At 30.9% G+C, this 23,589-nt stretch overlaps 2 protein-coding genes and 1 pseudogene across 3 annotated transcripts; all 3 read right to left on the bottom strand.

The window, feature by feature from the left end:
• Positions 1-338: 338 nt before the first annotated feature.
• LOC133701000 (COP9 signalosome complex subunit 8-like) lies at positions 339-3,062 on the bottom strand (annotated as a pseudogene).
• A 5,499-nt stretch (positions 3,063-8,561) lies between these two features.
• Positions 8,562-13,333, bottom strand: LOC133702057 (uncharacterized). 2 transcript variants are annotated; one of them, XR_009843649.1, is made up of 3 exons: positions 12,429-13,333; positions 11,915-11,976; positions 8,562-9,054 (listed from the first exon to the last, which is right to left on the bottom strand). XR_009843649.1 is itself a non-coding variant. In XM_062126234.1 (2 exons), the coding sequence occupies exons 1-2, from the start codon at positions 13,092-13,094 to the stop codon at positions 8,968-8,970; spliced, it is 753 nt and encodes a 250-aa protein (XP_061982218.1). In that variant the 5' UTR covers positions 13,095-13,328; the 3' UTR covers positions 8,562-8,967. The 2 variants fall into 2 exon arrangements, 1 of the variants encoding a protein (XP_061982218.1); XM_062126234.1 differs by lacking the exon at positions 11,915-11,976 and having other exon boundaries at positions 12,429-13,328.
• Positions 13,334-18,928: 5,595 nt separating this feature from the next.
• LOC133701509 (uncharacterized) lies at positions 18,929-23,357 on the bottom strand (the record flags this gene model as incomplete). Its single annotated transcript, XM_062125445.1, has 8 exons — positions 18,929-19,795; positions 19,919-20,002; positions 20,529-20,600; positions 22,288-22,366; positions 22,458-22,666; positions 22,813-22,878; positions 23,050-23,163; positions 23,250-23,357. Coding segments are annotated over 8 exons (939 nt in total), but the record flags the coding sequence as incomplete, so codon positions are not given.
• Between the last annotated feature and the right edge of the window lie 232 nt (positions 23,358-23,589).

Raw genomic sequence — 23,589 nt, 5'->3', positions numbered from 1 at the left:
TTTGAAATATGATTTTTTATGGAAAAAGTACAGACCGTAGCGTAGCAAGAGCTCTTGATTTAAAACATGTCAATTTTGTCTTTATTTAAAATAAAAACACTTGGGTGTTTGTTTTGGATTTAACCGGGTCACTAAGAACATGTTTGGGAACGCGGTGCAAACCACGTTCCCAAAAAAATTAATTTTTTTTGCTAAAATTTAATATGATTTGTACGTTTTGGATCGTTTTGATGTGTTGATATAAAAAATGATTTTAAAAAATAAAAAAACATCATTGGCATGCATTTTGGCACAAAAAGTTATTTGAAAAGCAACCGCTACCACACTGCCAAGCACCCTCAAAGAAAATTTAACTAAATCAATTAAATTTTATCAAATTAATATCTTATTTATTTAAACTACAAAAAGAACCCGGTTCAAACCATGCTCGAGAAACCAGAATTTTCCTAGTCAACCTACTAAGGGGTAGATAGTAGATACCAGCCAGATGATTCCAAGAAACATGTTGCTCATCTCCTAAATTTTTCACTCACTCTGTATCAATGCAAAAACAACCAAAGGAAGCCCCCCAATTAGAAGGCAAACCAGTTCTTTCAGCTTCCTTGCTGCACATTCAAGCACTGTGCATCCTCAAAAGATTTTACTCATCACAACCAGTGATCAGAATATGAAGACTTTCAGGAGAAGTTGGTAGTGTTTTAGAGTTCTATTAATGCTCTAAGTGGAGCACATATTCTGTCAAGCGCTGTAGTTTACTGGGATCCAGTTTCTGCTCTGTTACAGGCTGCTTTTTCACGATAAGCATTCGAGAAGCACGATCGACAGCCCAACCTTGCTGCATTACATCTGCAGACGAAAACAAAAACCCTGTTGAAAGCATAGCATGTATGCATTAGACAAATGCATACAACAATCTAACATACAGTGCACACACATGCATTACATACATGGACAGAAAGATGGATAGATTGATAGCTACATGAATACATACATTGAGTTTAGACCGTGTCCGAGTTTGTTATGCCAGAAACCAATAGGTAAAAGACAAAATGTCTTAACTATCCTGAGCTCTTATCATGTTCACAACAATCAAACTCTATTGATGTTGTAACTGCAAGGGAATCAACTGATTACTAAACTATTTAGGACAGAAGCTTTGCTTGAAATAATGTTTTCAAAAAATTAAACCTGCACCATATGTATGGAAAGGTCATGATTTGATGATTTCTGTAGAAGCTACCATAATCCGCAGGCCCAAAACCGTTTTTCTGCTGTACTCGCCCTTTTTGACATTGCAAGAGATCCAGGGTTTTGTCATTTTGTGCTAATCTGAAAACCATAAAGCCATTGGCTCCCAATTGGAGATCTGGAGAAGTTCATCTCTTCTTTTTCAAATTGAACTTCCTGTGGAAAGGCTTTCTTTGGTTGAGCATTCGCTTTAAAGATCGTTGGGACATCCTTTGAAACTCCCCTAGTCATCTCTAGTCAGACACTGATCAGTGCTTGTCAGCTTCTGTTTGGCCCAATAATCGTGATGCTTTTGAAAGCACTTCTCACTTTCTCCTGTATTGTTATCATGGTTTTATCGTTGGTGGTAATTCTATTTGTTCTATTGTCTCTTCTTTTACCATGGAGAAGCTAAATTGTTGAAACTAAGCACTAATCCCACTCCTGTATGACTTAAAGCGCCAAAGCACGAGAGTCACTACTCATCAATATTGACATCTCATAACAGAAAAAACAAGTGAGAATGGAGTATCAGAATCTTACAACTTGCAGCATCATCTTCATTCATTCCCAGAAAGAGAGCTGTATCTTAGATGCCTACTGTTGAATAAGCAGAAAGCAAAAGCTGAAACATCCTCTCGGTGTAAATCTCTGTGAAAACAAAGATTGTTTACCGTGTTATGATATCAAAATCAAAGACTGCAGCAAATAAATTGGCTGATGACTTCTGAACAGAACAGATCCAGTACATCTGAGGACACATTTCTACAATGAAATTATAGAAGATGAATACTTTCTGAATTCTAGATGCACCAGTTCCATAGCTTGTTCATGTTATTTCCATTAAAAAAGGTGTTTGATAGCAGACACCATTGTTTCAAAGCATCCATTTAAAAAAAAAAAAATAGCACCACGAGTATGAATAAACACTACTCTTAAAGTTTGATATTTTTGCATTTGTAAGCGCATATGAATATTTCAATGAAATTTACCAACCTCCATTGACTTCCCTGAATCCAAACATATCATTTTTCTACTCATTAAAGGAAAGAGCATACCTCTCCAATATACTGCAGCCTAAAACTCAAATACCAAATTGGCTAAGCAAACAAACAATCTAAATAACCTAAAGCTAAACCCTTCATCTTAATGGAGGCGCGATCGTGCCCTATATAGCTAAATGAATCCATAACAAACATGTTAGCTGGCTAGCTAGCTAGCTCAAATTAGCATACAATTCAAGAGGGAAAAAAAACTTGCCTGAGAAAGCAGCAACAAGCGATTGAGCTTGTTGAGACCAATGAAAAGCACGGATGGTCTCATGCACAGCTGCATAGTAACGCGTCCATAACCCCTGACCAATTCTCCATGCCACAGCCACTTCTGGTTGCTTATCTTTCACCGTTGACGGTATTGATTTCCACAGAAATCTTGCGCTGTTACTGTAGATTTTTACACCAGATCAAATCTAATTAAAATTAATTAATTAAACGAATTCAAAACTCAAAAAAAGAAAGAAAACATACATACCGTTGGCATAAATATGGGAGAGAAGATGGATAGCAAAAGGCAATGGAGCCTCCTCCAGTTCTGCGGCAGCCTGGTCGATTTAATTAACAGAAATTATTTATTTTAACTTAATTTACAGAAGAAGAACAAAAAAATTAACAATATATTTAATAAATAAAGAAATAAAACCTTGAGCATAAGTTCATCACAGATATCAGCGATCTTTTCGTAGGATGTGGAAGCTGAAGCGTCTGAGAGCGGACTGAAATCCATTGCTGCCGCCGATATCAACAATTAAAATAATAAAGATGAAACCCGATGGATAAAAAAAATTAAAATTAAAAAAATTAAAAAAACTATTTAAAATAAAAATAAATATAAAATAATATAAAAGAGATATGATAGATAAAAAATTGAAGTTACAAAAATAGAGAAAAATAAATGATAAGAAAAATTAAGATCAAAATTTATATAAAAATTAAATTAAATTAAATTTTAAAAGATGAAATTCAAATTAAAATAAATAAAATAAAATATATAGTAATTAAAAGATTGAATATCAAATTTAATATAATTAATAAATAATAAGATATTTTTAAAATTTTCATAATTTTTAAATAAAAAAAATTATAAACTAAACCAATTTGTTTTATTAAAAAATATTTTTTGTTAATAAATTTTTTTAATAAAAAAATTAATTTTTTTAAAAAAATTTAAATTTTATAAAACAAACAGCTTGTTAATAACAATAAATTCTTCCCGCTTAAACCCTAATTTATTTTTATTCAGTTTCTTTTTTATTTTCATTTAAAACTTTTTCTATAATTTATTTCTCTTTTTTTAATCCTGTTATTTGTATATATTTATTTATCTTGTATAAACACTTAGTGTTAGAATTTATAAAAATTATGCGCAATGATAAAATGGTTAAATAGTAAAAATATAGGGTTAATACATGTAATTAATCTATTTTTAATTATTTAATTGCATAGATAATATGTAAACTCCTGGTTAACAAAAATAGAGGCACAGCCCCTCTCTCTCTCTCTCTTTATATATATATATATATATATATATATATATATATATATATATATCACACTAAACTAAAAGGAGATGCCTATAGTTTTTTTTAATTTTTTAATATTATATTTTTTTATTTAATTATCAAACTTTTATAATACAAATTTCAGATTTAATTGATTAACCTGATTTAACGGGTTAACTTAATTGATTTATATTTTTTTCTTTTTTTTATTAATTTTTTTTGTTTAATTTAGTTCATTAATATTAAATTTTTTTCTATCTAGTTATTACACTCTCATGACATGAATTACAAATTTGACGGGTTAACCAATTGATTCATATTTTTTTCTTTTTCTTCAATAGTTTTTTTCTTCTAATTTCATCTTTTAATACTGTAACTATAACCAAAAAAGGTCAATTTTTTACTATGAATTGCACCATGCAAATCTACAGTGAAAGGCGGATGCCTTTTAGTTATATTTTTTTGTTTCTTTTTTCTTTTTCTTTTTTTAGTTGATCTTTTTTTTTGTTTAATTTAGTTTGTTAATATTAATTTTTTTCCATTTAATTATCACACTCTCGTGACACGGATTTTAGGTTTGACGAATTAACCTGATTTGACGGGTTAACTCAGTTGATTAAGGTTTTTTTTTCTTTTAGTTTCATCTTTTAATATTGATTTGATTAATAATTAAATTTCATAATTTGTTTTATTTACCTTTCATTATATTATCGTAATCTCATGAGGGGATTTTATTGTACCCCTCATCGCAAGTACTATTTACTGGAATAGTGCTTTGCTTTGTTTTTTTCTTAATAATTATTTTTTTAATATTATTTTTTTAATTTATTTATTTTTATTTAGTTATCACGACCTTACAGTTAAACCCATATCCAAGGCTCTTGGGTTTGGTGTTGCAGCCAAACTCAAGGCTCTTGGACTTGGCGTTGAAGTCAGACCCACTTAAACTTGGGTCTTGTAAATTTAATATTATTATTTTTATTATAATGAATATTGCTAATATAATAATTAGTAAATTTGAAAAAATATTATTAGTTATAGGTTTTTTTCTTTTTAATTAATCTTTTCTTTTTGTTTAATTTAGTTTGTTAATATTAAATTTTTTTTCCATTTAGCTATCACCCTCTCATGACATGGATTCTAGGTTTGACGGGTTAAATCAGTTGATTCATAGTTGTTTTTCTTAAGTGGTTTTTTTTCTTTCAATTTTATATTTTAATATCGATTAGATTAAGAATTAATCTTTATGATTTATTTTGTTTACTTCTCGTTAGATTATTGTGATCTCATGAGAGAATTTTACTGTACCCCTCCTCGCAAAGTATTATTCATTGAAATAATGCTTTGCTTTGTTGTTGTTTTTTTGTTTTTTTATTTTCAATTAATCTTTTTTTTTGTTTAATTTCATTATGTAATATTAATTTTTTTTATTTAGTTATCATATTTTTATGATACAACTTTACAATTAGACTCACATCTAAAGCTCTAGGTTTTGATGTTGTAGTCAAACCTACTTAAACTTGCATCATGCAAGTTTTATATTATTATTAATATTATAAATATTATTATGGTATTATAATTAACATTGTAAATATTATAATGTATAATTTTGCAAAAAAAAAAAAACACTCTTAAATCTTAATTTTTTAATATTTTTAATATAAAAAAGGCCACGTTCTCTATTTCTCTACACGTAAATTCTCTATCTTAAATATTTTATATTTGCTTATTATTTTTCTTTCTAATTTCCCAGCGAGAGAGAAAGCAAATGAAGGAAGTAGAAGAGTACAAGAAAGATCCATCTATACTTCTAAGAAACTCTCTCTTGATTGTAATTTACTGTGTTTTTAAGTTAAAAAATAATAATAATTTGATCGTCAGTACAAAAGCTCAATTTGTCTGGAATCTGTCATCAATGGCCTCTTTTTAACTGCTCTGCTACTATTTCTTCCTGAAATCAAGACTGGAACTGGATTGGATTAAATAAAAAATAGAAAAAAAAATACAGTTGATCCGGTTAAAAATTCAATTACAATTCATTAATTTTTGTTTTTTTACTAAAATAATATCATTTTGATTTTAAAAAAAATTAATTCGGTCAAAACTCAAAACCTGACCTTAAACCAGATCGGGTTTAAAAATTATATCTTTTGATGTTGATGGATTTTTTTTCTCAGATTGTTGACTTGCTACCTCCAGCTAGTATATAAGTAAAACGAGTCATTAACCCAATATTTTAAACTTTTTTTTTGTCATTAAATTTCCCTTTCGTTTTGATATTGTTATTTATATTAATGTGTTTCTAGATCAATTAACACTCAGGGATCATTATTTCTTCCTGAGATTTTATTGTATTTTTTTTAAAAAAAAACAAAAACTTTGGCTATTGATATTTTGTGAGAGAGCCATTATTAATTTCTTGATTAATTAAAGTCTAAACATTTACATTGTCTCGGAATGGAGAAAAGGGGTTTTTTTAAATTAAAAAAAAGAAAAATTAATTTGGATATGTGAGATTCACTTGTTTAATGCACGAATATTTTTTTAAAAGGTGAGTTCAAGATAAAATATTTTTTGAAATTAGCATTACTTATATACTTTTAATATAAAATTGCACATAATCAACAAGCATTAATAAATTGTTGATTGAAGGCTTTCACATTGTCATGATGCCGTTAATTATTTAACCTTCAAGAACATGAACAAGAGTAGTGTTTTAAGTGATTTTTGTGGTAATGTGATTTTTTTCTTGGTAATGTGTACCAGCGTGTTTTTTTAAAATAATTTTTAATTAAAATATATATTTTAATTTTTAACATCTAAAAATAACTTAAAAAATATTATTTAATATTTTCATATGAAAAACAATTAAAAAAACACTTTAAAAAACATGTTGGAACGTAAAAACATATATTTCTAAGGGTGTTTGTGATATTGCAGTGGTTTATAAGGTTGCAATTTAAAAAAATTAAATTTAATAAAAATTATAAATTCTAACTTTTTTTGTAATTAAGATTTCAAGAGAGTTTTTCATTGTAATTCATATAAAATTATGATATGGGTTGGCTAACTAAATATTTTAAAATGAAAATAATAATTTAATTTAAATCTTGTAGATACCGATCCGAATGGATAGATTCTTATGGATAATTACCTTACTTATTATTGAGCGCATTTCATAATTTATACCTTCATTTTTAAAAAGTCACATTTTAATATATTATATATTGTTTCATTAAAAGTCTTTAACATTCAGAACCATGGGTGTATGCATTGATGCAAACATGAAAAGTTAATTTTTAAGATGTATTTGAGATTGTGCCAATAATTATAATTTAAAATATTTTTTTATTTAAAAATATATCAAAATATATTTTTTAAAATATTTTTAATATTTGCATATCAAAATAATATGAATAAAAAAAAATTAACACAAACAAGTTTTAAAATTTAAGAGAACGTGGTTTGCACCGTGTTTCCAAATATACTTTTAGAACTCACAATTAAAAATCGTAATATTCATCCAACAAACTAAAATTATATTAGAAAATCTTGAGCATTTATTGAACCAAGAACTAAAGGTAATACTTTTGATAAGTTCTAAAAGTTCAATGAAAAAAAAAATACATTCATGTTGTTCAATTTTTTAATGATGACAAAAATTTGTCTCTTCAATGTTATTTTAGCTATATGTATAATATGATTTATAAAATAAACCCTAACTAGCTATAAATTTAAATTAAATCTACATAATTAATTAACTTAAATCCAAAACTGAACAAAAATAAATTAAACTCTATACTTATATGTAACGAGGACCAATATGCATACATGATACATACTAAATAACCTTATCTCTTGTTTGGATTATTAATTAAGGCTTTGATTTATTTTTTGAATTCAACTTCATGCTTGATATAATTTTAAAAGAAATTCTCAAAAATTATTCAACTTAAATATCCTAAACCAATCCAATTCAATTTCTATTTGATGGATACAATTGGCACATGAAATAAATCATTTAGATTATTGATTCTCATCATTAAATTAGTCGAAGAAAATAGCTAATTACCATTTTTATTTTTTTAGTTTGATGGTAAAAAATACTCTTAAATTCAATACTTTTTCTCGAATGGTTTTAAAAACATCACTTATTTGAGTACAGCATTATTTTAATATAATTAATAGGTTAAGAGCGTGACTGACAGTGTGGTTGCGGATACTTTTCAAATAACTTTTCGTGCCAAAATACATGCCAATAATTTTTTTTTAAAATTATTTTTGCTATCAGCACATCAAAATGTTCCAAAACATACAAACCATATTAAATTTTAACAAAAAAAAAATTTTCAAATTTTTTAAAAAACAGCCGCAGCCACGTTCCCAAACGTTCCCTAAGTGTGTGTTTGATATTAAGGTTATTTTTACTGTTATGATTATTAAAAAAAAGGTTTAAAAAAACCAAAAAATTATAGGTTTTTTTAAAGTTTTTATAACAATTTAAAATGAAAAACAAGCTTAAAAGCAATAAGAACAAAACAATTTTTCAAGTTGGTGATCACCGTAGCACACACAACACGAACAATTAATGGTCCAGGATCAGTGCTGTGCCACATTTATGAACAGTCTGGCAAAATTCAGAGGATATCCTGTGTTAACTTTCACAGGTATTGATGGTATTGGGAGTGCGCTGTGCCACATCTACGCCTAGAGAGTCCTGACACAACCGAGAGAATATCCAGTGCATGAGCTTTCAACATACCGAAAAAGGAACAGATTGCGAAAATGAGGCAGCTGCAATTAGTGGTAGAGGTAGAGCACTACATTTGTTTTGGAATTTCACATGCAGTCAGCAGTTTAATTTCTCATTCCATAAAAGAATACAAAAATCAGTAAAATCATGGGCTGGAAAACCTTTTGGCCTCCCATTTAGAAGTGTAAAATATTTACCCCTCCTCCCCCTTCCTCTTCTTAGCTCTAGCTCTTTGCCTCGTGCCTTCGAAGTTTGAACTAGCTCCAATCATGTGAAAGATATGGGCTTGCCCTGCCTTCTACCCTTCTAACCCTTCTGTTTTTGTTTTCTCGGTGACACCCTCCTCATCTCCTATCTCTCTCCTTGCTTGTAGAGAGAAAAAAGGAAAAAAAAAAGACGTTTTTTCCCTCACTGAAGGTGGGGTGGCGCCTCAAACACTCAATCCATCAAATCCACATTGCTTGTAAGTAAGAGACTGTTTTCTGGGACTTATCACTATTGCACAATCCACTGATACCTGCAAGTTCCAACTCAGATTAGACACTGATAACAGGCAAACAGAACATGCCACCAAATAAAAGTAAATATAAAAATATACCTAAGTTTAGTTCATTGATTTAGGTTAGCAATGCATCTCGGACTGTTGCTTTTGCTCACTTTGTCAAAAAGTCAAGTTTGGAATTCCAACGAGACATGTATAGCAAAAGCACACTGTGACCGAAAAAAATTCAAGATAGATACATTTCCAGCAGGAAAATGTTGAAAATGTGGATTCCTATCTGACATGCCCCTGTAATCTAGGCACTTTATTTTGACGATGTATAGCTTATAACTTTTCGTAATACGGTGCAAGGTGCTTTTCAACCGAAATATTCACGCATCAAAACCATCAAAAAGCACATAAAAATGTATCAATTTGATGCCTTTTCAGATGAAAAATACCTTGAAAAGCAGTTTGAACCGAATTACCACACACCTCTGGATCTTGACCTTCTATTTATGAGAAACCAAGTGTATGGACCCATTCAATCCCCCATGAGATATGAATCCTAGAAGTGGATTCCAAATGGCAAATTATTATCATAGGATCCCTCCAAAATGACAAGAAAAAGGTACCCTGATACATTCCAGCCAACCATATACATTGGATGCCATCTTAAGAAGCTAGCTCACCAACTCACATGCTAACTGCTACTGGGAGGTGATATCCTTAGTTAACCACACTTCATCATTCCATTTGTTTTTCAAGCTGATCAATGAGCCCTTAAAATGTCTCAAACAAAAGCTAACCTAAAAGGAATTTCATTTCACATGTGAAATGAACGTGACAATGAAACAAAAAGAAGCTCTAAATTACAAATCAAAAGCCCTAACGCATCGCTGAGATCGCCACATTAACTCCAACTCAAACCCAATCACAAATACCAAAAGAATTGCCGTTCAAAAAACCCAACTCGCTCTTTGACTCAGTCCCACAAATCATTACATTAACCTGAGCTAAAAACAAGCCACAAATACCAAAAATATGCCACTTCCTTCATTCCATAACCCCAACTCTAAAAGTTGCATCAACTCTAACCAATCATTCACTTTCTTCTTTCCTTTTTAATCCAAATGTGAAGCAACGCCAAAATAAAATGTGGGATTTTTGGAGAAGAGTAGTATGGGCAACATATGTCAGAAGAGTGTGGAGTTTACAGAGATAAGGCGGCAAAGGGTGTGTGATGAGAAAGGACAAGTCATAAGATTTTAGTTTGTTTTGGAGCTGGGTGCACATGTGAGTGGTAAATATCCCATATTTGATCATAGACAATATGCGTCCTTGTGTATAAGTTCTCATACGCCCAGGACCAACACGAACACAGGCCCATGCATCTTTACAAACACAGGCAGCTCCTGAATAGGAGGAAGTTCGAGTTCATCATTTACTAACTACTTGATTACTGAGTTGGAGTGAGTTATATTTGTTGCAAGGCTCGTTCCTAAACGATCCCACTAGTGAATCCTATAACACGAACACAGGCCCATGCATCTTTACAAACACAGGCAGCTCCTGAATAGGAGGAAGTTCGAGTTCATCATTTCCTAACTACTTGATTACTGAGTTGGAGTGTGAGTTATATTTGTTGCAAGGCTCGTTCCTAAACGATCCCACTAGTGAATCCTATAACTCCAATAGTTAGCATTACTCTTTTATCTAAAGTACTGGAAGAGTAAGAGATTTTGTTAAACTACAACGCTAAATTTTGTAATGTTTCTTATGAGATTTTCCAAATAGTGATTGACAAATATTGCTTTTTGTATTAAATTTGTTGATTCAACGCACAATTAAAATCATGAAAAGATAAGAGGTTTTCCTATGTTTTGAAAAAGGGAAAGGAAGCTGTAACAAAACTAAATCATTGGAAGCAAGAAAAGCCAGTTTATTTATTTAAACTCAACAATCTTTTATTACTCAAACATGGAATTGGGTTTCAACAAATTAAATCTGATATTTGTTATGATGCCTAAATATTAATCCAGCATTGCATGTGTATTTTTCTAGTCTGCTTTCTATCTCATTCCTTAGCAAGGTGAAATAGATTAACAACGTAGACAAGAATGCAACCACTTTAAGAAAAATCTCCGGATACAAATAGAGATGAGGTAAGAATCTGTGATATAATAATCAATTGTGAACAAAAATACATTCAGACAAGAATGAATGAGAAGGCGGGGAGTGTATTTCGAATCAAGGTTACATATAACTCTGGAAGTAGAATATAAAAGAGAAAGATGGTATGAATCAGTTTTTGTGCTTTTCTTTTCCCTTTTGTTCTGAGAACATAAAAACATCTAAGAAAACATGTATGCTAGCATGTACATTTAGGAGTTTAAACAGCATAAAACCACGGGGAAAAATACAGATTTAAAGAAAACTCCATTTTGAAAAAAAAAAAAAAACTCCATTGTGCAGCTGCTTCTGCTTGGCTCATCTTGAAAAAAGGAGGTGATATTTTTGATAAAATCCAAAAATTCAAAAAACGTCCGCATACAAAGAAAGATAAGCAACTATGAGAGAATCAAGGAGCATCTTAAGTTTTTCATTTGTATACACATGCTACGAAATGTAGAAGATGCAAAAGACTATCATGTGGCTCAAGTAACAACACAAGTAACATCAACATATGTTGAGACACCAACTAGCAAACAGGAATGCATGACAAATGGTAACACATACCATGTACATAGATGCATCCAAATACATCTATAGTTTTCTAACCGAGTAACATGGAGGCACTACTTTAAAACCCAAATCATCCAAAAAAATCTTTATCAAGAAGGTCGGAAACATTTCAGACAATTCTCAGTTATGATATTCTGTTAATGTTCATTACCTTGTCCATCAGAATTTCTTCGGACGGCATTGTATTGTAGCATTAAAAAATCACATACCAGGCTGAAAATAATAACAAAAATTGACAAAAGAACCCTATTGAAAAATGCAAGAAACATTAACGACGTCGTTGACAAAATTTATAGGTGTAGAATCTTATTGAAAATGAACACATGGATTATATAGCAAATTGAGGTTTACCAAAACAAAAACAAAAAAACAAAACATGATAGTGACTGGAACAAAATTATTTTTTTATGCCAAGAACAGAGAATGTAGACTGGAAATTAAGCAGGGATACATACATACATACTTTTATATATAAAAAGAAAATTAAGTGTCAAAACCAACATAAATATAGAAAATAAAGAGGGCGGAGAAGAAAGCGAGCCCACGTAGGAATATGCATAAATGATGGGGATTTTTTATTTTTTTATAATAGACACTAAGCAGGGTATGTTATGTATTATTATTATTAGTATAAAATAAGAATAAGAATAAATAAATTGACTGACCTGAACACCAGGCGAATCAAGGTCTAGAACACGGATCTTGGCACCAACCTCACCCAGAACCCTGAGCTCCACACGATCATTCAACGAGGCATCCCTGATCAAATCAGAAGCATCAGCTTGCATCAAGCTATACCGATCAACGGATATGGTGGCCTCCACCTGTCGCTGGCTGTGAGCTTCCTGATAAAACCCAGGAACCGAAGCTTTCCCTAAAGGAATCCCACGGTACATGACAGTAAAACTGGACTCCCCGTACTTGATCCCTACCTTGTTCGGGTTAACAGCAGTGAACAGCATGTGAATGGTTAAGGAGAGAGAAGCAGTGGCAGGTGTGGTTGTGGTTGCGGTTGTGGGGTCCATGGAGGCTGTAGGATTAGATGCGGTAATGCCCATATACTGGACTCCAACCTGCTGGAGATCGAACTGGGGTTTCTTGGGTTTGACGGCCAGGATTATGACGAGAAAGACGGCCAGGATTAGGAGGGCCAGGAAGGAGAAGAGGAGGAAGAGGCAGCAACAGCAACCTTTGAAGGAAGCTGACGAAGATGATGCCGATGAGTAGTACGGTTGGTGGTGGTGCTGCTGCTGTTGTTGGTTTGAATGCGATGGTTCTGGCCGTTGTCTTGCAGGGTTCTGGCCGTTGCTGGGGTGACCATGTGGTGGCATTTTCCTCTTGTTTTCTTGATATTTTGAAAATTATGCTTCTTCCTTGCTTCCTTCCTTCCTTTCCTTCCTGTTGCACTGCTTTTGATGAAAGGCAAGGGGAGAGGGACAGCGACAGGGAGGGGGAGAGAGAGAGAGAGAGAGAGAGACCTTTAGGCTCTGTTTGCTTAATAGATAAGAGAGGGAGTGAGTGACAATAATTAGAATAAAGAAAGGAAAAAGTGGAACTAACCGTGTTCATAATGACTGTATTCTCTTCTCTTTTTTCTAGACAATGATATGGTGGTGTTCTGTCCAGATGTGCTTATTTTGTGTTTTACCCAATGTAGTCCCTCTATTTCTTATATTATTCTTATTAGTCCTCCATCTGTTTTTTATATTGTTTGGGTCCTTCTATTCTTCTCTTCCTTGCGGGCATGGAAATTTAATAAAAAACAAATAGTTATAAATCAATAACTCTAATAAAAGCAACTAAGATTTATAAATTACTATTCACTATAAGCACATTCTCAATAATGCTAGGGAATATAAAAACGATTGTGGTTTAAAATATTTTTCATTTAAAAATATATTAAAATAATATTTTTTAATTTTTAAAAATTATTTTTGCCGTCAACACATCAAAACAATCTAAAAATATAAAAAAAATAATTTTAAACAAAACAAATCAAATTTTTTAAAAATATATTTCAATTATACTATCTAAATATTTGTTTGTTGAAGTGGCCAGCACCAACAAGCACCCACTAATTTATCTCACAAAAAGACATGGAATCTTTTAGCCTGGCCCCAATTGGAGGCTGGGACGGTGGTGATTATGGTTGGGTGGCCATGGCTTGAGAGGACGATGCCGGCGGCGGTCATAATTCATGAGTTATGTTTGCAGCAAGAAGGTAAATCATTTAGGTTTTATTTTATATGTGTTTTTTAAAAAAATTAATTTTTTTTAGTTTTAAATTATTATTTTTTAAATATTTTCAGATTAGTTTAGTATATTAGTATTAAAAATAATTTTTTAAAAAATAAAAATAAATTTTTTTTAATAAATTTTTTTAAAAAATATATTTATAAATTAATCTTTACTATAAGTGAGATGTGGTCATTGGGATTTGCTATTCGAATTTCACTTGTTTTTCCACTATCATCCCATTTTTGTGTTCATAATAATAGAAAAAAGGTGTAAGAATATAAATTGAGATCCTCACATGTTATTTTACCAATATGATATTAAATCTAAATTATTGAATTTAAATTGAATAATTCAGTGTATAATAGAAATATATTCAACTTAGTTACTTTTTTTTCTAAATCTAACACAAAAAAAATAATTAATGATGGTTTTCTAAGGCTTTTTATAATTAATTTGAAAAAAAAATATATGTATATAAATGAAAAAATAGATTTTTCAATTTTCTAAAATCAGAACCAATATGAATCTGACACGTGTCACTTCATGTTAAATTAATAGAAATTGCGTTGATTATAGACCGGGAGACTTTTAATGCCTAATAAACCAAACCATACAAATCTAATTACCCAAATAGGATGCATAATTAAACCCAATGTCACACTAATTAGCTGACCTGGCAGGGGGTTTTTAGGAAAAACTATTATTATCGGTTTCACTTATGGATTTCATCACCATTTTCATCACACACATTATTAGAGTTGAAGCTTACAAGTTACATGGATCAAAATTCAAGTTCTTTAGAAAAAAAAGAAATAGAATGTAAAATAGCTATTAAATCATAGGATTTTTTGAGTTAAAAGATAATTGTAATGTAAAATCGCTTAAAAAATTTAGAAGTTAATAAAATCAAGAAAAATCACAATTTTAATATGGAGTTTATGCTTTCATTAAATAAATAAATAAAAAGCAAGAATTGTACAAAGAACAACAATAAATTATAAAAGAAAAGGAGAGGACTTGTGAATTCAATTCCCTCTCTCTATATCTGCCTTTCAGTCTCCTTCCAGGAAAAAAAACATCCCTTTCTTTCTATCTTTTTTAGCGCATCAAAGAAAAGAATCACAAACTAGATGGTTTATTGGTAAGAGTTTAGGACCAAAAGATTTTGTGTTTCCTTATAATTGCTAATATGATGGTCACTAGAGGTTTACATGGTCGTTAACTTAGAACCCGTGAAATTAGTCGAGGTGTATGCAAGCTGGCCAAACACCAATGTTAATAATAATTAAAAAAAAAATCACACATTCAAAACTTAAGAAATGAAACCCATTTTGCATTTTTTTCTTTTAGTAGTATTATTGGTCTAATTAAACATAAATCTGAAAGGAATTGGTTTTTTTTTACTTTAGGTATGCACTGTTCATTCCTCCAGATATTATTGTGGATAGAATGTGTAAATTTTATTTTATTTTTTCAATTTAGTTGCTGAAATTTTTTGTTATGATTTTGTCCTGGTTAAAGATCAAATAATTTGAACTTCTTATGAAAAGATAAGATCGAAAGAAAAGACACCAAAGTAAAAAAGATATCATAATAGCGTGCCATAAGTTTTGAAAAAAATATATTTTTGTGCTCAAACTTCAAAAATAATGTAAATTATATAATTTTGGTACCTCAATACTTTTCAAATTCAATTTTGATATAAAAATTTATTTTTGTTAATTTTTAGTTCCTGATTAAGAGAAGAGAGAGAGGTCGTCGGATTCTATCAATATAGAAAAAAATATTTTGTTAGAATTTTATGGTTTTGGTTTTTCGAGGAAACTAGAATTGTGTGTGAAACGAGGTTTTGATTTTTGCCCCGATGATGGCAAGTCTGGCTATATGGAGTAGAACATCTTGTATTCATTTGTGTTTGCAAACAAAACATGTCGACAATCCTGCCAGGGGAAGCAAGATCTCTTTCATTGTTAATCATCACACATCTGAATTTTATCATTGAAGCAGTTTTTTTTTTTTTTTTGGAATCTCAAGGTTGTATGCCTGTAATAATGCTTGTTTTGTGTTCCAAATGCTCCTGAGGTTTCGGATGGAATGTATGTTTACATTAAAAAAAACTTTCAGATGTATGTTTCAGATGGATTTTAGTATTGTATTTTTTTAATTAATATGGGTATCCGGGCCAGCTTGTGCGCACCTCGATTAATCCCACAAGCCCTGAAGTTAACGACAATATAAACTTTCAGTGGCCATCATACTAGCAACTACATGACTCAAACTTGAGATCGCATAGTATTGTATAGGGGTGTTCAAAAAAACCGACAAACCGATTAAACCAAGAAAACCAGAAAAAAATAACCAAAAAAACCGAACCATGAAAAAAAACTAATTAGACTGATTAAAATTTTGTCGGTTTTTTAAGTCTGGAACCGAAAAAACCAGAAAAAAACCGAGCCCAACCGAAAAAACCGAGACAAACCAGAAAAAACCGAGCCAAACCGATTTGAACCGGTTTTCGTTCTAAACAACTGAACCGAACCAAAACCGGTCGGTTTGAACCGGTTTTGTTTTTTTTAAATTCGATTTGGTTACTTTTTTTGATAAAAACCGAACCGAAAATAAACACCTCTAGTATTGTATTTTTAAATTACTTAAGTCATGTATGAATTTTTACTTGAGTTGCATTTTTTTTTTATATTTGGACCATGTATTAAAATGATTTATTTATAATTTTATAATTCAAGTTTATATTATAATTTTTTACCTTATCAAAAATATGTTTTTAACAACTTGATCCATGCTTCATGTTTTTTTTGTTTTTTCAATCTAAATTAGATTATAATGTTTCAGTTGCTTTTTGCCATGTATATTGACAGGAGCCTAAATAGGTGAATATTGGGTCATTGGTATATGTCATGCTGTGAGTTGAATTATTTTTTAATATAATATTAAGATATTTTTAATGTGTTTTCTAATAAAAAAATCAAAATGAGTAGGTGTTGATTTAATGTGTCATGATTAATTTAGTTGATTTAAAAACAACTTAAATAACTGGTAAAAATATAACTTAATTAAAAAAATAAATTCAAGACATCTTTTATTTTAAAATATAGCTTGAAAGAAAAGTCATTAAAATAAAAAAGACAAACTAAAGAATTTGTTTTTCAATTTAAATTAGGTTATAATTTTTTAGTTGCTAGCTCAAATAGGCGAATATTAGATCATTGGTTTATATTATGTTGAAAAATTTTTTAATGTATAAAAATATTCAGATATTGCTAATGTGTTTTCTAATAGAATAAATCATAATGGGTGGGTGTTGATTTGACATGAGTCATGAAATCATGATAACCTCAAAAAAAATAAATTTTAAAGCTAAATTATAAAGCTAAATTATCAACTAACTCAATATTAAATGATGAAATTAAAAAAATTTCAATAAAAAAATAAAAAAAATAATCTGAGTCAACTTAGGTTAACCTGCAAAACTCGTGATTTAGATCATAAGATTGAGATAAATCCATAAAAAATAAATCAAAATAAATTATAAACCTTAATTCCTAATCCACTCAATATTAAAGTATGAAATTAAAAAAAATCAATTAAAAATATATATAAAAACAACACGAGTCAACTCTGGTTAACCCACCAAACCTATTATCCTAGATAGCCTTATAGAAAATAAATCAAAATAAATTGTTAAGTCTAGTTTTCAAAATTAACCTATTATTAAAGGATGAAACTAAAAATATATTAATTAAAAAATTAAAATAATAACTCGAATTAATCATATTAACTTGTTAAACCCGCAACTCGAAAAATAAAATTAATAATATGTGACTTAGGTCAATGACTTCCAATCACCCGTATCCTTTTCCGCATGAATCGGGTTTTGATAATAAAAAGAAAAAAGGAAAAAAAAAAAAGAACGAAAAGGAAAAAGAGTAGATTGGCATTTTTCTTTTTTTTCCGCATGGAGCATTAAGCTGCAAAAAGGAACCAAAAAAAGGTCTGGGCAACGCCGAAAGAAATCGGGTCACATCGCATGGATCCACGTGGTCAAACTGTCAGTCGTTGACAACTTATAAAATGCCACAAACCGAAAATACCTTCTGACTAATGAAGATATTTTAACCAAATTATTCTATCAACAGTTTCAACTTATTTTATAATTATTAAATTAGTTATTAATCTCAGTCCAACCTAACACGTATATGAGTGATATAAAACTTGATATGGATTAAATTTTATTTTAAATTATTTTAATAATTTAATCTGATTAAATTTAGATGACTTAACGGGTTAACTCGCAATTTAATCTACATCCAATAAGATCAAAACTATTTAAAAAAAAAACTAAAGTAATATTATTTTAAATAAAAAAAACTAAAATCTCAATTAGATGATAACATTAAATTTAAGTTGGATTATTTTTTATTTTGACTTATTTTTTTAATTTAACCCAGTTAAATTTAAAAAACCTGATATGTTATTTATATCTATCCAAGTTAAAACCAAATAATTTTTTTTAAAACTACTAAAACAATATCATTTTAAATAAAAATAATAAATAGTATGGTATTGCATGCCCTAAATCAGGTAAGATCCTTGGCTAAACTCAACTTTCATTGATATTTTTATATTTGAGTTGATTTTTTTACACAAGATTTTTTTTATTTTTCTAATATTATTTAGAATTAAGTGTTAGCAATTGCTTTTTAAAATATTTTTTTTTGTTGAAAATAATATTTTTTATTTTTAAAATTTTATTTTTAACATTATTTAAAATCAAGTACTTAATAACATGTTAGTAGTTATTTTTTAAAGTGTTTTTTATTTAAAAAAATTAAAATAATATTTTTTATTTTTAAAAATTTATTTTTAACTTAAGCGTATCAAAACAATAAAAAGAATACTAAAAAAATAATTTAAAACAAAATAAAATCAAATTTTAACCAAAAAAAAGAAAAACATGTTAGAACTCATTCTCAAACACATCTTAATTTCAGACCCTCTAATTTTACGTTCTTGAATTGCAACTCCACCATCATAAATTCGAAGTTCCGAAACAATTTTCGTAATCAAATTTCATTCCAGACCTTTATCGAACAATATTAGACGAAAGTTCCCCTCCATGACCATGGATGTCTCTAACGCCGCTTTTGGGAGAGGAGGGGAAAAAAGACACAACTTCCAAGTTTCAAGGTATTTTCTTGGCTCTTCGAAGAGGAAAAGATGAAGATTTTTGTTTTTTTTTTCAATGAATGGGAAACTTGCGAAACTGCAAGTGTTCCCACATGCAAGTGTTCAGTGTTCAAGCCATGAATCAACCCTGGCAATAATAATATTCAAAAGAGTTTACGTTGTCCAAATGCAGGTTTTCTTAAATCTGAAATCTCTACCTCATTCTTCATGCTGTACCTCTTGGCTCGAAATTTCACCACAAAATCAGGACAGTTCGGTGAAGTATGCAAGAACTTGGTGGATGGTTAAGCATAAGGGACAAAATGCTCAGTTTCTCCCATTGAGCAGGTACGAAAAATTACTCTGCAGCTAATGTCAATTACTCCCCATAACGACACATGATTCAAATCCAGGTTAGTGCTTGCATTATTCCTCTGCAGCTTTGCATTGATGATTGTAGAAAAGAAAATACACTAAAGATAACAAATGATGTCAAATGGAAGGTATACCTTATAAAATTGCCAAGTTTTTTGTGGTGATCATTCCACCGAAGAAACAGCAATTCCAACTTCTTTTCTTCAGCCTTTACAGTGATGCGTGCTCTGAGAGTCTGATTAAGTAAAAGTAAATAATAAAGTAAGAAAATATCATTTGTTTTTGTGTACAGAGAAAAAACAGGAACCATTAAAGGCTTTGCCAGCACAGGTTATAATCTACAAATATTAGAACAAACCAGATCTCTTCTCCTCTGTTCAGCAATTTGTTCGCGCTCTTGTTGTCTCAGCCTTTCACGTTCTTCATGTGCTTTTTGCTCAGCCTAAGAAGAGTTTCAAGACATTTAATTATCACACTAGACCAGTGTAAATGTCAACATATTAACATTGTCTCCAGCAAGGCCAAGAAGCATCTCAAAAGAACAAATAAAAAAAACAGTATTAAACACAACCCTACCGAGAAAAGAACAAATATTACCACACCAAAAGAAAGGGGAAAAAAAATCAAATGTAATGCACCCTTTGTAAACTTCTGGAGTTTCAAAAACAAAACCATGCACCTAATAGTCATTCTATGAAGTGCCAGAGAGCTGTATTCCATGATACAAGATATGCTCTTCTTTGTTTGAGCTTCCCTCAAAAAAAGGACTTGCGGTAAATAAAGAATGACCTGGATTTTTAAGGGAGTAAGAAAAATGAATTCAGGATTTCGAGAGTATTGACTGTCAATAACAGATGAAAGCATTTATCCACCAATAGGCAAACAAGTTTATGATTAAGGTTTAGTTTACTTAACAAATAATTCAAATTGCAACAGAACTTCTGGATTGATGGAGCTGATGTACTCACTCTTTGCAAAGCATTTGACCTTCGTATAAATGCTTCCATCCCTGAAATTTTCATATCTTCTTTTCTGAATTTCTGGAAATTTCAAACAATAACAAAAATAGAGAAGAAAATAAGTAGTGATCACACATAAAGAGAGAAGTAAATACTAACAGATATGCTAATGGAAACATGTTTTAGAATTCAAAAAGGCAGCATTAGAATATTTCAGCAAAAATCAAAAGATTATTATAGCAAAAAGTTGCTCAACACAGCATATTTACTGCTTAAGAAGTATTCCACGGAAGAATTTTTAGTGAGAGTTGAAGCTCGGAAACTTCGGTGATTTCAGCTTGCAGCTGGAAGTTGATGATACAAAATCTACATCATTCTTCAAGTTTTAGTGATTTGCTAGTCAGAACCATTCCCATCAAGATGTCAACACCGATTTAAGATGAGGCAAAATTGATCACAGCGTGAGATGCATCAAAAGATACGTTTGGAAAGGACCATAAATTTAGAACTAGTTAAGGTTCTTACCATCAAACCCTTAACAAAACAAACAAGAGAATCAAAAAACACATTAAGGAAACCCAAACAAATTGAGTCACATAACCATGAGTCGAAAAATTCAACAGAATCATTGCACAAAATTGACTCTGCAAACAAGTTGCAAACCTACCACTGGAGCATTAATTCAATGGGATTGAATCATCATATTTGGAAGATAAGATGACATTGTACAGGATACTTGTATTAAAGACTTCACTGCAGGTTGGAAATTGTTGTAAACCATAAATCATATCTGATGACATGGGTAATTCAGATTGTTTTATCTTGTTTTGCTATTCATTACAAGCAAGTTGCTATTTATATTGATTATAAATCTTAAAGTAATAAATTTTAGAGATTCCTAGATTAGATACAACATTTTTAAGGAAGTTAATAATTTAGATGTATTTGTCCTGATAATTCTTCAAAAGATTGCTAGCCATGGGAGCATCATTTAATTGGTGAAGATCATGACAGATCCACACTCTATATGTCATAAGAAAGTTAAGTTTGTCAAAGCCCTGGCTTCCTTTTCTTCGTCCTTTGGTCTGAAATTGAAGATATTCAACTCCTGTGAATGCTATTAAAGGCTAAAGGCTGAGAGATTAGTAGATTGGCCTTTTCTAGAGATCAAGTATCGAGGTACATTATTTTCATCACCAACTAAAACTCAGACTTCTAAATTTCTATGGATAGAGTTTGTTTAGAAAAACTTCAGGAGCGCTTGCTTATTCTAACAAATATACATCGTTCACTGACCTATGCCAACCCCACAAGCAACAAAATTAGAGAAATCACTGGCTGTGTATAACACACAAAATACTGTAAACCTCCACAATGTAATCAGCAATTACTCTACACCCAGTTCTCCATCCCTCCTAGTGGCATTTCAAATAATCAATGTGAGAAAATGGCTCTATAATGTTGACCCACAAGCAGTTGCTGGAGGTTTTGGAGGAACTAATTAATTTCCTTGGTGAATTTGGTTTTCTTATTTCCTCAGACATAAAAAATTACTCGCTTCGACCATTAGTAAGATCAGAGATCTTTCAGAAGATTTAAGTTCTGATTGATTAAAAAAAAAGCAACAACAAAATTCAAGTAATGGATAGGAAAAAATAACAATGCCATTAAGTTTTAATCCGGTTGTTTTGGTCGAAATGCATGAAAAACTGACTTCAGTTTCAATCCCCAGTAAGTAACCGAAAACAAGGAATTAGCTTGCACATACCTCCAGAGTACCTAAAAGTTGCCCCAGCATTCTTTTGTTTCTGCTAACCAATCTTGGATCCTGATTCTTAGGCAACGCCCTTGGCAGGCTCAATTACTGGAGTTTCAACCTCCTACAAACAAAATAATCATGACAGAAGGGAAAAATTACAAGATGAACGCACATAAAACACACTTTCAAAAAGAAGACAAGAGTTAAAATTCACCCTCTTCACTGCTCTAAGATCAAAATCTCTCCTAGACCAACCACTTTGCTGTAACTTGAAAGGCTTTCCATCACCCCGAATCCCTGTAGCAGGCCCTACATTTCCATCCTCACCCATTTGCTCGTTCTTTGCATCCTCTGCCGTGGCAGAATCCTCAACGATCTCTGCATCCTCCTCCACGTTCCATCCCGGACAAGCAACAAAGATTCAATTTTTAGAAAATTCCAACAATTCTCCATTTTTAAGATAAAGAATTTCACATAATATATTCCAAGAAGATATGTATAAATATGGGGCACTGTATAAGGTTTTGCTTCTACCTTAACAACAGCAGACAAAAGCCGCCGTTTTGCAGGAGGTTGATCTTCTGCATTGTTCCTATCGGCCTTTAAAAAAACCCCAACAACTCAAAAAACATAAAGAACCGACTGAACAGCTGTAAACCCTATAAATTCAAAAAATTAACCAAAAGAAAGAAAACAAGAAGTTGCTTTCATATATAAACAGAAGGTAAAAAAAACTTATAGACAGAAGAAAGAAAGAAAAAAAAAGAGTACCGGTCGAACAAAGCCACGAGGACGACCACCGTTAGCAACGAAATTGCGAGGAGCGGCAGCGGCGGATAACCCTCCTCTTCGAAGTCCACGAGGATCACGAAGGCGCTCTGTAATCTACAACAGTAAGAAAAGAACTTGCATGTGATTACACGTTCAAGAAGATATGAAGAAAAGTGCAAGAAAAGGGTGGAGGGCCTGACATGGCGTTGTTGGCGATATAGCTCATCGATCTCTCGCTGGAGCTCTTCCTCCGTTTCCTCTACAGCACTGCTACTACCCCCTCCCCCCCGCCTAGCATGGGGAGGGTTTTGTTAGAAGTAATTTAGTCCCTATACTATTGATTTCTTTACATTTTTGTCCTTGTACGATTTATTTTTCTCTTATGGATTTCACTTTTCTTTTACAGCGGATCGAAATTTTCTTTCATGATTCTCGAACAGCTCCCAGATTTCATCAAAATTAGCTAGGTTAATATTATAATTAATTTAAATTAAACTAGATTTAGATTAGATTTCAATCATTGTTCGTGGCAGTATTATG

The sequence above is a fragment of the Populus nigra genome, chromosome 8 (assembly GCF_951802175.1).
Source record: "Populus nigra chromosome 8, ddPopNigr1.1, whole genome shotgun sequence".
Taxonomy (NCBI): domain Eukaryota; kingdom Viridiplantae; phylum Streptophyta; class Magnoliopsida; order Malpighiales; family Salicaceae; genus Populus; species Populus nigra.
The sequence above is the reverse complement of the archived record's forward strand: the minus strand, read 5'-3'. Positions and strand labels throughout refer to the sequence as shown.

Coding starts and splice junctions, on each gene's coding strand:
- LOC133702057 (XM_062126234.1), bottom strand. CDS start 13,094: ATGCCACCACATGGTCACCCCAGCAACGGCCAGAACCCTGCAAGACAA. Junction 9,055..12,428: donor TTGATTCGCCTGGTGTTCAG/GTCAGTCAATTT, acceptor TGGAACTTGCAG/GTATCAGTGGATTGTGCAAT.